The sequence below is a fragment of the Myxocyprinus asiaticus genome, chromosome 24, assembly GCF_019703515.2.
Source record: "Myxocyprinus asiaticus isolate MX2 ecotype Aquarium Trade chromosome 24, UBuf_Myxa_2, whole genome shotgun sequence".
Lineage (NCBI taxonomy): Eukaryota > Metazoa > Chordata > Actinopteri > Cypriniformes > Catostomidae > Myxocyprinus > Myxocyprinus asiaticus.
The window spans coordinates 741,637-759,698 of record NC_059367.1 but is presented as its reverse complement, the minus strand read 5'-3'; the positions used below and the strand labels follow the sequence as shown (position 1 = coordinate 759,698).

At 42.2% G+C, this 18,062-nt stretch overlaps 2 protein-coding genes and 1 pseudogene across 5 annotated transcripts in view; 1 reads left to right on the top strand and 2 right to left on the bottom strand.

Moving 5' to 3' along the window:
• The window catches only part of LOC127414562 (putative histone-lysine N-methyltransferase PRDM6), a 60,762-nt gene extending 59,122 nt beyond the window's left edge, over positions 1–1,640 (bottom strand). Inside the window, exons 1-2 of one of the 4 annotated variants that reach the window (XM_051652679.1) lie at positions 1,589–1,640; positions 922–1,372 (exon numbers count right to left, since the gene is read on the bottom strand). In XM_051652679.1, coding sequence (XP_051508639.1) covers positions 922–1,366 — 445 coding nt within the window. In that variant the 5' untranslated portion in view covers positions 1,367–1,372; positions 1,589–1,640. The other 3 variants (XM_051652681.1, XM_051652680.1, XM_051652678.1) reach the window with 3 other exon arrangements.
• Positions 1–18,062, bottom strand: part of LOC127414552 (synphilin-1-like) — a 285,700-nt gene that overhangs the window by 151,647 nt on the left and 115,991 nt on the right. The window lies entirely within an intron of this gene.
• Positions 6,069–17,332, top strand: LOC127415347 (peptidyl-prolyl cis-trans isomerase C-like; annotated as a pseudogene).

Genomic DNA, 18,062 nt, shown 5'->3' with positions numbered 1-18,062 from the left:
CATGTTAATACAGTATTTCCCTTCATGCATGAAAAGCCCTTATTTAGTTCTTCAGGGGAAAAACTAGAATAACGTTAATTAAAGACGGAAAACGGGTGCGGATAAAACGCTCCACTGGCGTCGAAAAAATCAAGTTACAGTTTATAAAGATTCATACAGAAGATTGAATGATTTAGAGTTGAAAAGATCACAGTTCTTGACCTTGACAATTAATGCAATTATCCAATCTGAGACATCTCAGATTTAAACACCTCAAATATTACGGAAACGCAAATTAATTAATTGCATGGATGATTAATTAAAAAGAGCATTTTTTTTTTTTGTTCTGTGTGAACACCGAACAATTTTGTATTATTATTATTATTATTATTATTATTATTATTATTATTTATATATATATATATATTCAAGCATGTTTTCTAATAACACTGCGCGTTGATAATTTCGTGCGACAGGGCTTAAATTTAATAAAACTCGTCAATATTTTATCCGACACGCCTGTAAAACTCGTCAAGATCGAGTCGCACCTGTGTGACAGTAAAAATTAAACTTTAAACACAAAATGTGCCTCCCATCAAACGCTCAACATATGTTTAGCCTACTTCACAAACTGAAAAAAAGGCGATAGTTATAATCAAATTCACCATGTAATAGTGACTTATTATCTTAAAACGAAATTAAGTGTGTTTTGCAGTTTATATATATATATGTTATATTTTAATGCACCAGATATTGAAATATATGTGCAACAATTTAGGCAACATTTTATGTATATTTAAGACAATTAAACAATAAGTGCAATTCCAGCTGTAATGTCTGTCCTATAATAATAATAATAATAATAATAATAATAACAATAATAATAATAATAACAACAACAATAATAATAATAATAATAATAATAATAATATATATACATACGGTTATTGATTTCTCCGTTGTGGTTGTTGAGAGGAATGATCTCCATCCGCTGCTGTCCGTACAGGTAGTAGTCCAGCTCCTCGGAGCTCAGCTTCAACCGCGACCCTTTATCATTCTTAAAGTTTGACGACAAACAAAGTTCTTTGGGTTGAGACGAGCTGCTGCTGCTGTCGGAACTCAGAGTCTGTCCGAACAGGGAGATCTGCGGAACCACGAGCTGACTCAACCCCGCTATAGAAGACACGGAGGATGGAGTGGTGGAAGAACTCGAGGATGAAGAAGTGGACGAGATCAGGTGGGCTCTCTGGCGGAGGTTCTCCACCGGTACCGGCGTCAGAGCGGCTGTTTTCAGCGGGTTCTGAGGGAAGAGCTGCTGCCAGTGCTGGATGTAGGTCGGGTCCACTTTGAGGAAAGCAGAACCGCTGGGCTCGCCCGGCTTCAGCATGTCCGACTGTAAGAGCACACATGATGGATGAGCGAGTCTCGTGGATTCTCCAGTCAAGAAATCCATCTAAAACCGGCTTAATTTATACTGAATCTAATCAGACTCAACAAAACATTCCCAACACAAGTGAAAGTATGAAAGACTTCTGCGCGCCTGGAACGGGTTTCTGAGAGTTCAATGAAACTGTATTCATCGAAAAATAAAGCGAAATAAGAGACTTACCCTCTTAGAAGAGTCCGAGCTGTGACTCCCGCACACTCACTCACACCATCACACTACTGACCGCAAGTTCTGCTCGAATCCCGTGGACACGCAAACGTCCTCCCACTCGAGCACGTGGCTTCTGGACGGACTGATGTTGAGCATCTGTCTCACTCACACCGACGGCTGCTGATTAGTTTTAGTATATTGTTTATAACTGTATTTATATATTATATATATATATATATATATCGTGAGAGGCGATCAGACTGATTTCGGATTGACTTTTTTGTTTTTAATCCAGACTGCGCCATCAAATATAGCCTCGCTTTGGAAGCTGGGAGAAACTTCCAAGAATCCTAAATTATTGTTCGGCTCGTGTGCTTAATTTCCACTATAATGAATGAGTCTTGCAATCGGGCATTTTTGGATAATTCTATAATTTCCTTCAGTTGCTCTCCTGATTTGAGCATGAAATAAACGCATTAGATAGCAGAAATGTTTCCCACCCGTTCAGACGCTTGAGAAAGTTAGTGCTGTTTGGATAGGAGCTCTGTATCTCAATGTAGGGCATTTTTACACCATTCCGAACAGAGGAGGGGTCAGATGTTTTGACTGGCAACGTTTTGACAGGGTCATTCGTCATTTAGACGTCTCTGCGGACTGATAACGAACCAAAACACATAATCGTCTAAAAATGAATTTTAGTCTACAAATGCATTTCACTCCTAAAGAATGTGAATAATAACAAAGACTTCGATAAAGTTCAATGCAAACTGCGTCATGGCGCAAAACGACTTGAAATAAAACATTTTTTAATTGCATTGTTATTTAATTATTATGGTTATTTTTTGGGATTATTATATTGGTAGCAATTGTCAAATCCAACCTCAGAACCATTTACCGGTTGTCATACTTTGAAATAACATTGCTATTATAACAGTGTATCGGTGTTTTTATTCATTGATAAATGACTAGTGAAATAAAGTGCTCTCGAGGGGCAACGGGGATCGATACATTAACTGGCCAAATATATCATGTTCTGTGCCAAAAACCGGATTATTAACGGGCGTCAATTTGGGCTTCATTTGTATATTTTCAATGGGTGGAAAAAAAGTGTTTAGGTGTGTCTTTCATTAACATAGACTGCTGTTTGACATTCACTTAGACCCTTTGCATTTCTCGTTAATTAATTCTGCTGATGGCTGAAAGACAAATGAACGGGCCGCTTTGACAGGAGTCCGATAAAGAATTCCGCCACCAGCGCCTCTTATTATAGTTTTAAGGTCACGGGTTGCAGAGTATATAATTCATTCATATAGACGTTTATTCAGATGGGAGTCGATGGTCGCCCTGTTGTTGCAACTCAAATTCATAATACATGGCCTGTTAATGGCCTACTACAAACAAGAGGTTTATATACCTGCATATAAATATTACAATATTGCATTGTGCCATTTGATAAAGAGAAAACTGAAATATTCTGACGGCATCAGTGAGACTGTAAGAGGGAAAACCAACTCGAACACGACTGGGTTTGTTTCTGTAAATACTTCCTATATAGGGCTTTTGTCCTGGATATCACTGTAATCAGTTCATCTTTATCTTAAATCAGAAATGCATTGCATACTGCACGCGCAACTCTGCAGCATCTGTATTCAATTCAGTAATAATCTTTATTAAATATTTGTCATTTGCATTTTAATTTAGTGTTTGGATGTTTAAATGAGACAGTTAAATTGTGCTTCGTCTCCAACTCACCCCACGCATGTGTAATGCACAGTTAATTTAAATGAGTTAAACGATTATTTAAGTGAATATTCTAATCGAGCAGTGAATGTGTTGCAGCGGACAGAAGAGGCGCAATAGAGCCGGAATAAAACAAGCGCATTAAACACGATTCAGTCACATTTAAAAACTGTGCAAAATACCGTTTCATCCTTATTTATATTGCATTGCACTTGCGAGATTTATTGGCTGATATGTTATGATCTAAAACTGTTCTTTATCTATGATTAACCCTCAGAGACCCAGCAGCAGAACTGACAGTAATTAAACAACCTATTTTTATTAACAATTGTACAAATACAATATATGATCAAGATTTCCCAGCCTTTGTAATCTAAAGTCCCATAAAATTCTCCCTAAAAGAAAAATGCAAGATTTTTATAATCAGTGAAAAAGAAAATACTGTAGGTCTCTGAGGGTTAAACTCACATCAGCATGTAATGTGCAAAGCACAGAAAATACAGATACAGTATTAAAACTCTTGAGAATAGACTATTTAGGCTAAAAACACCAAACAGAAGGTTTGCATTTTAATTGCAATTAATCATACAGCAGATGATTTTATCCAAAATATCTTAGTGCTGTGTAGTAATGGACAACATATAATCTGGATTACATAATCAAATTACAAAAATCAAGTACTTGTAATTAGATTCCATTACATTGTTAAGGGTGTGTAATCAGATTACAGTTACTTTTTAAGGATTACATACAAATTACATTAACTATAAATCTTCGCTGAAGGGCGGGATTCAGGGACTGACAAATATCGCAAATTGTTGTTAGATTTCATGTTTATTAATGCTTAATGAAAAGAATATTGGTAATAAACGTTCATCAAAACATGCAATATGTAATCCAAAAGCAATCTGATTAGATTACCTAAAAGTGTAACCTAAAAGATTACTGATAACAATTTTAATTGTGTAATTTATAATCAGTACTAGACTGTATAAAATAGACGTTCAGTCTGTTTAAGGGGTTGTACTGTTGTTTAACTTGGGAAAACAGGGAATTAAAAAGTTAAACGTGACCTGAAACCTAATTATTTAGCAGTGCTATAATGCATAATGACAGTGCAACATACTGAACAGACTAAAATAAAAACTAACTAAAAATATATAAAGTTGTTTTGGGCAAACTAGGACACTTTTGGAAATTGTACATTTCTTGGCACTTTGAATTATGATCCAAACGCCACATAACCTAACATTATACCTTTATATAAAGCTTACGATGTCTTCTACCTTAGACAAAAACACAAATGAAGAAATTCTTAATACTGAGGAGTGGAACCTTTGAAGACCCTCTTTTGATCAAATCCCAGAGGAAAAATGATTCTCTAGAAAATATCTACATAGTATTTAGAATAATTTTGTAACACTTTTACATCATAAATCATTACTGACAAACATTACACCTTAAATTCTTCTGTTATTTTCTTTAGCATTGCTTTTCCCACCGGTGGTCATGAAATGAGCTCTGCCACACATCCCGATGTAAAAATCATCCATTTAAAACCTCAAAAAGGTAAAAAATGTAAATAATAATAATAAAAAAAGAAGATTCTCTCATCATTTACTCACCCTCATGTCATCCCAGATGTGTATGACTTTCTTTCTTCTGCAGAACACAAATGAAGATTTTTAGAAGAATATTTCAGTTCTGTAGGTCCATACAACATGAGTCAACAGGGTCCAAAGCTTTGAAGTGTAAAGGCAACATAAAGTAATCCTTAAGTAGTTTAATTCATGTCTTCTGAAGAAATCGAATCGGTTTTGGGTGAGAACAGACCAATATGTAACTTCTTTTTCACTATAAATCTTGCAATTGCAGTTTACAGGAAAGATCGCCAATGAGACTGCTGATGTCAAGATTTACAGTAAAAAAGGATGCTGCTTTTATGTGCTTTTTGGAGCTTAAAAAGTTCTGGTCACCATTCACTTGCATTGTATGGACCTACAGAGCTGAAATATTCTTCTAAAAATCTTCATTTGTGTTCTGCAGAAGAAAGAAAGTCATACACATCTGAGATGGCATGAGGGTGAGTAAATGATGAGAGAATTTTCATTTTTGGGTGAACTGTCTCTTTAAATGTTTACTTCCCAAAGATTAGTTAAGAAATTATTTATAATAATCTAAGGAAATTCATATGGATACAATGGGGATCAAGTTTAAATGTCCTTTGTCACTTTACCCATATTCACCCTGTTATGAAATTTGCAACATTTACAATCCAAATTAAACACGATAATACAAACAGACAGAGTTTACAACAAGACTGCCCTGAGAAATGTAACGATAATAGACAATTTTAAATGACACCAGTAAATGCTTCTGCTTTGGCAGCCATAAAAAATACTAAAACTAAAATAACTCAAACTAAAATAAAAACTAACTAAACTGAAACTGAGAAAAATTAAACTAAAACTAATTTGGAATGGCAGAATGATATAAAATAGAAATAAAAACTAAATTAAAAATCCAAAACTATAATAACACTGGTCTGTACCTCACAATCTTGTTTTCATTCAAATTAAATATGGTGTCTACTCTGATTAAGGTCCATTGCTTTGCTCAAGGGCATAATGATCATAACTGATTTCTCACGATAGCTGGGTTTGAACCGGCAACCTTTTGGTAGCTGATCCAGATCATTACCTACTACACCACAACACACCCATACTTGAGCACTGAACCAGATCCAGTCTGAATGGCCTCATCATGTACTCGTGAGGACACAGATTGTGTGAGAGATCTGAAGATGTCATCAGTGTCTCACTGTTCTTTCTCATTTCAGTGACTTGAATCAGACTCTTTAAAGCTCTCTTTGAGTCAGTGGCTCTTCTCTGAATCTCACCTGTCAGTTCAGTCTCGACACACCTGGAATGTTTCAACACTGATGCTTGACAAATCACAATCATTGCATCATGATACATTTAACAAAGGACTGAAATGTACATTTACTGACCTAAAGAAAATAACCAAACTGGGAGTAAAATTAACAGAATGTAAATATGCATACCCAAAGTACACTTTAGAGCCGCCGCGGAGCAGGGCTGATTTCGTAGGCGTTCCCCTAAACCCCAGTGTTGAATGAAATAAAATTCAGGTCTGACCCAATGATTAGACCCTCCATCAGCACAGAAACCATTACAGCGAGTCCTCTTGGGTCACGGGTTCTGAGATGAGGTTTTCTGTTTTACATGGCAGCTACCAGAGAGTTTAATGAAGCGCGCTCTTGACCTGATTAAGGGACCCGTGACCCCTAGATTGTGCACTTTGAGGAAAGAGTTCAGAGGATAGCCAGAGAATAAATCACATTAGAAAACAGTCATATAGCACAAATTAAAAAAAATTAAAAAACAGCTATTTCTGATTTGTACTAATCTATTATTATTCCTAAACTGAGCTGTACCGTAACTACACTTAAAAATAAAGGTTCCAAAAGGAACCAAAAAGGATATTGCAGAAAACCATAAATCAATATACTGATCTGAGCAATATATAATGAACCAAGAACCTCTTTAATCTCCAAAAAAAAAAAAGAAAAGAAAAGAAAGAAAAAACATATAGCAGCTCAAGAACTCGTTCAGTTAAAATGGTTCTAGATAAGAGGCTTTTAGTAAAAACAAGTTGAATTTTCTCCAAATCTTCCTGTACCCTGATAATTTTACGCATTCTGTTATTATTCACTTCACACATGTTGTATAGGAAAATTGGCTCTGAGTGTTCCTGAATGCACCACATTGTGTTAAAACTGAAAATGACAAATAAGTATTTTGTCTCAAAATAAATGTGATAATTTCAGGGATTCTCATTAACTACATGAATCTGTAACATTTTAAAATGATTAAATATTAGATCAAATTACCCCTTAAACTCCAAAGGAGGGGCGCTATATCGCGAAAAAAGTTTACGCTTAAAATGTTAAAGTCTCCGTATACATAAGTCAGGCAAATGAGGTATAATTTGAAAGCATTTGAAAACGTTTCAGAGATAACCATCACTTCTGTGTTTATGTTACATAAAATAACAAAATAAGGCCTCAAATCATTCGCGTTGAAAATTAGCGCCCCCTTGAGGTCATGCAGTAGAAATATTTATATGAAAGTCCATCACATAGCACATAAATGGACAAGTCATATATCCAATGAAAGCTCTCATTCTCAGGAATGTGACTGTACAGTTTGTTTTGTTGCACTAATACCACAGTTTGAAAGATTTTCAAAAGAATCACAGTGAAATATGATTTCTGTAAGTCATCAAATACAAACGTCTCTTTTATGCGCTGATCACTGCTGCTGTAAGCACCAAATAGCTAAAAATTTTATATCTGCTTTTACTTTAGGAAGTTTTCTAAAAATGAGCCATTTTTTAATTGTCTGTGAGCTTGCTTGTATGAATAATCTAGTGTTAAATCTTAGATCTAGCAGGAAAAGCATTCTAAACAAATCATCAGAAAATATGTTGTCGACATTGATGATAAAATGTTTTATATCATCGCAACATATGATATATTTATATCATCGGGCAGGATCTCTGCTTTCTAATGACACCTAGATTGAGCTTCTAGTCCACTCAGAGGCCGAGATATTCTATGAAATAACGAGGGTGATGCATGAACTGAAAATTAGACTGAATTTCTATGGACGAGCACATCTGTGAGGGATAAAATGCGTTAGAGCGCCACCTACATTTCAGATCTGTATATTGTAATGGAATGTGATACAAAAAAATATTTTTTCTAGTGCTTTCTGCCATCTGTAGGATAAAATGAGACTTTTAAAAGTGAGATAGAGTGAACAGAACCAGAATTACATGTTTACAAATATAAAATAAAAATTTCATTTATCATAAGATTAATGACACATAAAACATTATTTATGAATAATTGGATTTTATTTTTTTATTTGGGGGGTTCTCTGAAAAATGAGACCAATTTTTTTGCAATTATTCTACAGTATGTGTGAATGGTGAGCTTTTAAATTCGAGTGTGAATTCGAGTGCAGGCGATTGCACAAAAATGCACCATGAATCAGGAATATTTTTCAGTGTATAGTGACAAACAGGTGTTTAGAGTTTTTGTTGCTATTTAGTGGTTTTGGGAGAAAATAAAATCATGCTCAAGCAGATATGCACATCATTCTTGGACTGCATCACATTCTGAAGCTTTGCATTATATTTACACACACTGAATAAGTGTGAAGGAATCTGATTCACACACAATGAGCTATATTTGCTACTACTCCATATAAAGTGTTATGAAAAGAAATATCTAATGTTATTTATTTGTTTTCATTTCAATTCTGTGGTCAATTTGTTTTGTAGAATGATTCTGGGCTGTAATTGTACACATAATTTTGTGATGAATAAAGCTCTTTTCTTTGGTGTTTTTTTTTTTGCAGGCGTTTTTTGACAACACAGTAGGTGGGCATGATGTTGGCAGGATCGTGATTGTTCTGTTCGGTGAGGTTGCTCCTCTGACTGTGCAGAACTTTGTCACACTTGCCACAGGAGAGGTAGAACTCATGACAAACATCTGTGAACATCTACTACTTCAACAAACCGCAAAATGATGTGTCCATCTTGAAATAATCGTAGTGTGAATTATAACCCTGTTAATGACATTTGATGAGCTCTAATGTTAACAGAAGTCCTCTCTTCTTCAGAAAGGTTACAGTTATAAAGGCAGCAAGTTTCTTCATGTTATCAAATATTTCATGACTCGAGGAGAAGATTTTACCGCTGGAGACGGCACAGGCAGTGAGGAGAACACATACTGTCACTGTATCTTTAACATCACCATACAATCTACACTAACTCTCCTGTTCTTTATTAACCTTCATGTCTTTCCAAATGAAAAGCCTTTGTACTGTGGAGACTGTAATTCTCAGTTCTCATGTCTCTTCAGGTAAAAGCATCTATGGAAACACATTTGCTGAGGAGTATGGCAAACAGCGGGACCGACACCAATGGCTCCCAGTTCTTCATCACATTAGCCAGAGCTCCATGGCTGGAAAACAAACATGTCATCTTTGGCAGAGTCCTGGAGGGCATGGTGGGTTCATTTCCTAAGATAGAAAAATCCATTTAATATGGTTTCCTTTTATGGTGTAGTTACTGTTATTAAAACACTAATGTTCAGAATCTAATTATGCAACTGTATTTATTAATGAAAATGTTCATTAACAGTGACTAAGACAAAGATAATAAACCACCCAGAACACCCTAGCAACAGCCTAACAACGCCCCAGTGACCACCAAGAACACCCTAGAAACCGCCTAGTGACCACCCAGAACACCCTAGCAACTGCTTAGCAAGCAACCAGAACACCCTAGCAACAGCCTAATAATGCCCAAGTGACCACCCTAGCAGCCACCTAGACACCACCAAGAACACCCTAGCAACTGCCTAGTGACCACCCAGAACACCCTAGAAACCGCCTAGTGACCACCCAGAACACCCCAACAACAGCCTAACAATGCCCTAGTGACTACCTAGACCACCCTAGCAACTGCTGAGCGATCACCCAGAACACCCTAGCACTGCCCAGCAAGGCCCTAGTGACCACCCAGAACACCCTAGCAACCACCTAGACACCACCAAGAACACCCAAGCAACTGCCTAACAATGCCCTAGCGGCAACATAGACCTGCCTAGCAACCGCCATGCAATGCCCTAACAACCACCCAGAACATCCTAGCAACCTCCTATAAATGCCCCTGCGAACTCCCAGAACACCCAGGCAGCAAATTAGAACACCTAGCAATACCCTAGCAACATACTAGAACACATTAGCAACGTGCTAGCAATGCCTAGCAACATGCTAAAATAAGCTAGCAACATGTAGGTACACGTAAGTGATTTTTTAAAACATAATATTGATGAAAATATGGTGAGACAAAATAATACTGCAAGATATTAAAAGTGCACAAACAGAAGAAATGTCATGGTTACTTGTGTAACCTCCATTCCCTGATGGAGGGAACGAGACGTTATGTCAATGTAGTGACACAAGGGGTCACTCTTGGGAGCCCGAGACACCTCTGGTCTTTGATAAAAGGCCAATGAAAATTGGCGAGTAGTATTTTCATGCCACTCCCCCAGACATACGGGTATAAAAGGAGCTGGTATGCAACCACTCATTCAGGTTTTATGCTGAGGAGCCGATATAAGATCCGGCCATTTCAGCGGGTAGCTCAGCGTTGTGGCAGGATGGAGACAACGTCTTCAGGTCATGCTTCCCTAAGGACTTACCGTCGACTGCGTTGTGGTGTGCTGCTATGGCGGCAACGTACACCTTCAAGGTGGAAGGGGACAGCCTCCCTTCCAACCTCTCTTGCAGGAAGGAAAGCACTGATCTGACTGCGCATCTCTGGGGGTCTTTGCATCGGGAAGAACACCACTTAGGGAACAGACGCCATTTAAAGGCATACAGGCATCTCGTAGAGGGGGCCCTAGCCTGAGTGATCGTGTCTACCACTGCAGGTGGTAGGCCACTTAGGTCTTCCACGTCCCGTCCAGGGGCCAGACATGGAGATTCCAGAGGTCTGGTCACGGGTGCCAGAGGGTGCCCCGTCCCTGAGAAAGAAGGTCCTTCCTCAGGGGAATTCGCCAGGGGAGAGCTGTTGCGAGGAGCGTGAGCTCTGAGAACCATGTCTGGGTGGGCCAGTAGGGTGCTACCAGGACGACTTGCTCCTCGTCCTCCCTGACCTTGCACAGGGTCTGTGCAAGTAGGCTTACTGGGGGAAATGCATATTTGCGTAGGCCAGGGGGCCAGCTGTGTGCCAGCGCATCTATGCCGAGGGGAGCCTCGGTGAGGGCATACCAGAGTGGCCAATGGGAGCATTCTTGGGAGGCGAACAGGTCCACCTGTACCCATCCGAATCAACTCCAAATCAGCTGGACCACCTGAGGGTGGAGTCTCCACTCTCCCCTGAGGGTAACCTGCCATAACAGCGCGTCCGCTCTAGTGTTGAGGTTGCCCAGGATGTGAGTGGCTCGCAGTGACTTGAAGTGCTGCTGACTCCAGAGGAGGAGACGGCGGGCGAGTTGTGACATACAACAAGAGCGCAGACCACCTTGGTGGTTGACATATGCTACCATTGCCATGTTGTCTGTCCGAACTAACATGTGCTTGCCCTTGATCAACGGCCGGAACTTCCGCAGGGCGAGCAGAATTGCCAACAACTCGAGGCAGTTGATGTGCCAAAGCAGTCGCAGACACGTCCAGAGGCCGGTGACTGCATGCCCGTTGCAAGGGCTGAAAAGACGGTGACAGACCTGTCCCGTGGTGCCATGCCCATCTCGGGACTCGAGTCTGGAGCCAGTGCTGAAGCGGCCTCATATGCATCAACCCGAGCGGGGTGGCCACCGCCGAGGATGCCATATGCCCCAGCAGCTTCTGAAAAAGTTTCAGTGGAACCGCTGTTTTCTGTTTGAACGCCTTCAAACAGGCCAGCACCGACTGGGCGCGCTCGTTCATAAGGTGCGCCGTCAAGGAGACTGAGTCCAACTCCAAACCGAGAAAAGAGATGCTCTGAACCGGGAGGAGCTTGCTCTTTTCCCAGTTGACCCGAAGCCCTAGTCGGCTGAGATGTGAGAGCACCAGGTCCCTGTGTGCGCACAACATGTCTTGACAGTGAGCTAGGATTAGCCAGTCGTCGAGATAGTTGAGAATGTGAACGCCCACCTCCCTTAACGAGGCAAGGGCAGCCTCTGCGACTTTCGTGAAGACGCGAGGAGACAGGGACAGGCCGAAAGGGAGGACTTTGTACTGATACGCCTGACCCTCAAATGCAAACTGCAGGAAGGGTCTGTGTCGAGGAAGGATCGAGACGTGGAAGTACGCATCCTTCAGGTCTACCGCCGTGAACCAATCTTGATGCCGGACGCTCACCAGAATGCGTTTTTGCGTCAGCATCTTGAACGGGAGTCTGTGTAAGGCCCGGTTCAGTACTCGCAGGTCCAAGATTGGCCACAACCCACCGCCTTTTTTCGGTACAATGAAGTAGGGGCTGTAAAACCCCTTCTTCATCTCGGCTGGAGGGACAGATTCTATCGCGCCCTTCCGTAGGAGGGTAGCGATCTCCGCGCGCAAGGTAGCAGTGTTTTCGCTCTTGATCAAGGTGAAGTGAATACCGCTGAACCTGGGCGGGCACCTGGCAAACTGAATCGCGTAGCCGAGTCGGACGGTCTGGATCAGCCATCGCGACGGATTGGAAAGCACAAGCCACGCGTCCAAGTTCCACGCAAGGGGGACCAAGGGGACAACATCGTCGGATGTACCGGCAGGTGGGGCCTCATGGCGGGGTGGAGCTCGAGGTGCCACACCACGTCATGGCCGTGCTGAGTCTAGGGACATCGAAGCACTTACCTGGCTCCTTGTGACCACCCCCGGAACAGCCTGGGACGGGGGAGGAAGAGGCCTGTCCTCATAACCCGTGGAGACTGCCACATCGAGGGTGGCTGTGTGCCACAGCTGGGCGCTCAGGGGCAGGAAGGCCACCGCTGGAGCGCCAATCCTGCAAGAAAAAATCCATGGACGGTAGTCATAGTGACGTCCATGCACACTGGGTATGTGACCCAGGGAGGAAGGAAGCCGCTCTTTTGCTGAACTGTTGGGTACCGCAGCCACTTGGGCATGTGGCGAAATCAAACAAAAAGGCAACAAAAGATTTTCTGCCCGGCCCTCCACCGGGGGATGGAGTGCTCTTTTTACCAGCTCCAAGTGAGTGGGTTCCTTCATCTCTGGGTCGCACATCTCAGGGGTGCTTTGACGACCTCCGTGGGTTCTTAGGCGCCGGCTGTGAGATGGGTGGCGTCTGCTTCCTGCGGTGGGCCCACACCAGGGCCAGGCTGATGGGGTGGGCTGTGGCGGAGCCAGTGCAGTCACCGCAGGGGGACGTCCTTGGCGATGAGCAGACGGGGTGCGGGATCTTGAGCCACACCGGGGCATCCATCTGCTGCTTCACCATCGAGAACTGCTGGGCAAAGTCCTCGACGGTGTCACCGAATAGGCCTGCCTGGGAAATGGGGGCAGCAAGAAACCATGTCCTGTCGGCCTCACCCATCTCGACCAGGTTGAGCCAAAGGTGGCACTCCTGGACCACTAATCTGGCCATCGTCTGCCCGAGAGACTGCGCTGTGACCTTCGCGGCTCGGAGAGCGAGGTCGGTCTCCGAGCGCAGTTCCTGCATCAAATCTGTGGCGGAACTACTCTCGTGCAGTTCTTTCAGTGCCTTGGCTTGGTGGACCTGCAGGAGAGCCATGGCATGCAGGGCAGAGGCGGCTTGTCCAGCAGCACTGTAGGCTTTAGCCTTCAGGGATGACGTGAGCCTACAGGGCTTGGACGGGAGCTTAGGGCATCCGCACCAGGTGGTGGCGCTCTGCGGGCACCCTATCCACTGGGGGAATCGGTGTATAGCCCCTGGCCGCCCCGCCATCGAGGGTAGTGAGTGCAGGAGAACTGCGGAATTGGGGCGGGGCAGTAAAAGGTGCCTCCCACGATTTCATCAGCTCCTCATGCACTTCCGGGAAGAAAGGCACTGAAGCGGGGCGTGGCTGCTTTGAGCGGTGCCACGAGCCCAGGAACCAATCATCAAGCCGTGAGGGTTCAGGGGAGAGAGCGGAAGGTTCCACTCTAACCCGACGCTCACGGCCACCTGGGAAAGCATGTCCACCATTTCGGCATCAGCCTGTGACTGGGCAATCGTCCTCAAGGGGGGGAGCCCGGCTGAGGCTTCTGCGTCCAACTGGACAAGCCCGCTCTCTGATGCTGCGCTCGAGAGCTCAAAATCTTAGCGGGCTCCGAACAAGAAGCCAGACCCGCTGTGAGATGAGCCGGCGAACTCATCCGGAAGCCCGACAGGGGCAGACGAGCATGCTGGGGAATGGGAGGTCCGCGGGGGGATACCCGGCAGAGGCGATCCCATTGGGGTCCCCAAATCGCCCCCAGTGCTAGCCGTGCTTGCCTCATACCCGTAGGTAGAAGGACCGAGGCGGGAAGCCGCTAGTGTGGCTTGCTTCCTTACGAAAGCAAGCCGTGACCGCAACGTTGCCATGGTCATGTTCTCGCAATGAGAACATGAACCATCCACAAACGCTGCCTCCGTGTGGGACGCGCCCAGACACGAAAGACAGCGATCATGGCCATCCGAAGTTGAGAGATAATGAGCACAACCAGGAATAGCACACAATCGGAAAGGCATCTTTAAAAAGACGCGTCTTTAAAAAGACGTTCCGTGTGTGCCGCTCATTTAGAGAAATATACTCTTTTAGAGGGAAAAGCTCTTTCAGAAAATATACTCTCTGTTTTCTGGCGAAGCACCCAAGGACGTTCTCTGCAGTGCACCAGTGCAGAGGAGGGAGAAGCCGATGAAATGCGCCATCAGATCTAGCAGAGGTGGATGAACAGTAGAATTCAGCTCAGTGAGCAAGACCGTTCGGCTCTGAAGAGAAAATATAAATGAGTGGTTGCATACCAGCTCCTTTTATACCCGTATGTCTGGGGCAGTGGCATGCAAATACCACTCGCCAATTTTCATCGGCCTTTTATCAAAGACCAGAGGTGTCTCGGGCTCCCAAGAGTGACCCCTAGTGTCACTACATTGACACAACGTCGAGTGAGTGACAGATAGGGAACAGAAAACATGTTTTTAGAAAAGAAACGTCTAAAAAGAATTGATCCGACGCCTGCCGGAATTGGCTTCTGGCGGAGGAGCGTGACACCGAGGAAATCATCAATCTGGTGGTGCTGGAGCAGTTCATCCTTCATCTGCCGACAGGAATGGCGTAATGGGTCCAGTGCCACCACCCAGCGTCGCTGGAGGAGGCCGTCCAGCTGACTGAGGACCATATGGCGGCATACCCAGGGGCAGAGGAGCCCTTGTTTTCTCTCTCTTTTCACTCTCTCTCTCTCTCTCATGGGGATGTCCGCAGGTGATGTGCGGCATGCCGTGAATGTCAGCTGGTGAACCCGCCGCCTGCCCCAAAATCACCATTGCGCCTGCTTCCATTGATCGAGGTCCCATTCGAAAGAATTGGTATGGAGCTCATCAGGCCATTAGAAAGGACTGCACGGGGGCATCACTTTGTGTTAGTTCTGGTGGATTACGCAACGTGATACCCGGAAGCAGTGCCTCTGCGCAACATCTCCGCACATAGTGTTGCGGAGGCACTCTTCAAAATTATCTCCCGAGTGGGGATTCCAAAAGAAATCCTCACGGATCAAGGCACTACTTTTATGTCACGCACGCTACGCGAACTGTATGAATTATTGGGTATTAAATTGATTTGCACCAGTGTTTATCACCCACAAACAGATGGGTTGGTGGAATGATTTAAAAAAACCCTGAAAAATATGATTTGTAAGTTTGTGCACGAGGACACTAGGAATTGGCATAATTGGATCGAACCCCTGTTATTCGCAGTTTGAGAGGTCCCTCAAGCCTCCACAGCATTTTCCCCATTCAAGCTGCTGTATGGGCGTCGGCTGCGCAGTGTGCTTGACATCATGTGGGAAGCTTGGGAGGAGGGACCTTCAAACAGTAAAAATGAAATTCAGTACATTCTTGATCTTAGAGCAAAACTCCACACTTTGGGTCAACTAACACAGGAGAATTTGCTCCCAGCTCAAAAACGTCAAAGCTGACTGTATGATGGGGCATTTGGCTACGAGAATTTGCACTGGGAGAAAAAGTGCTTGTATTACTCCCAACATCGAGTTCCAAATTACTTGCCAAGTGGCAAGGGTCCTTTGAGGTCACATGACAAGTGGGAGATCTTGTGGAATACATGTGAGGATCTGTTATGTCAAATAGCTTCTTCAGGGCAGTACTAAATAATTGCCTAGTTAAAATGAAGCAAAATGACCCAAAAATGTGTTAATATTGAAGGATCCATATGTGGACATCATGTTTATCAGTTCGCTGATGCACACAAAATGAACGGATTTAAAGCGGCATATCAAACGAAACTAGAGACTCCACTCTTTACAACCAAACAGGTTTCAATGAAGAAACTTACAGAGGTTTCTTAAAAGAGGCACTTTTGTTGACTCTGCACCCGTAGAAATGCTTCATGAAAATCGACGGTGTGCTGTTGTGTCACGTGACTCGGTGCAGCAAAGTTTAACTCTTAAATGACAGTCTAGAGTCTTGTGAACAGTATTCAGTCAGTTTAAATTAAATAAAAATTATGTGTTGCGTATAGCAAAGCCAAAATACAACGTCCACGCATGTGGACGCGGGGTTGCACGAGGTTAAACCACAAAAGGTTAGGATTAAATAAAATAAATGTTTAATCTGCATGTGCTGCATGTGCACTCTGAAGCGTTCAACATACAGACTATATTTTAATAATTAAATCTCAGCGTTTTAGGGTTTAATAATCACACTGGGAGGTGACAAACTACCATCAAAAACACACAGAAAAGAAAAAAATAAAAGCTCGATTTAAATGGACATGGGGAAAAAAAGACAAAAATATTGAACTACTGTATAGTAATGTAATGTTTACAATAATTATTAATAATAATAATAATAATAACAATGCATTAAAGGAATATCTCACTTCTGTGATGTTCTGTTGTGCAGCACTTCACTGGTTCACTCCAGTGTTTCATATTTTATTGTGAGGATTAAAAATGCAATATGTTAAAAAGAAATTAATTTAAATAATTCTATTTAATTTCAATAAAGTTTTAATGAATTAATTTAATTAGAAATGATTTTGATGATAAAATTTAATTAAGCTGTCAAATACGGAAATTCATAAAAATAACCATCCATTAACCACAATAAACACCATGACCTCTCGTGTGTATTTTCTTAAACATTACACCCGTTGGGCACATAAAATGTCTTGGAAAACTGTGCCTTGGAAAGAGTGGGAATCCTGTATTAGAAGAAGCTATATTCTGTTCTCAGTCTGTTTTGCACTCATGTTTACAAACTCTGTGTGTAAGATTTTAACTCCTTCACTGCGAATTGTTTTGCTGGTTTTCAAATGAATTGGATACATTTGCTGTTTAAGAGTGTGGACCACTAACAACAGCATATCATTTATTTTTAAGGCTTCGTAAGAGATTTTGCTGCTGTTTTAAAATAAAGTACTTTAAAACTAATCCTTTATTTTCTTGTGCAAAATCAAAACAAAGCAAGTGTGTGATTTGTTCCTCTCACCTCTGTCTCCATGTTGTGATGATGAGGACAGAAACATTCAAAGGTCAAAACAAACAGCAAAAGATCAGGACGACTGAGAACATGATACTGTAGTAATGCTGTTGTGTAGATGATGAGCTGGAAAGATACACTTCTAACCATCAGACTGCATGACTATGACAAAAATCATAATTATAATTGTGATTATTAATTTTGAATTAATTGAACTTACATTAAAAACATACTTTGTTTAGGGCAGCTGCATGCCATATTCAATATATAGGCTACACGTCCAAAACGAGCTGAGAACTGAGTTCATGTGAGATATAAAACATGAATCAGACAGTACTAAACTCACTCTTCATGACTGTTACTGATAGACAAAACAGAATCTGTGCGCAAAGAAAACAGCGAAACAGAAAACACTGTAGAATTGGGACATGCATCATTCACATATTTACACAGCCCTACTGCTAATACCGGTTAACCCTTTAAGCACTGAATGTGTTTTTATAGATTTCCTGTTTCAGTGGTATACCCA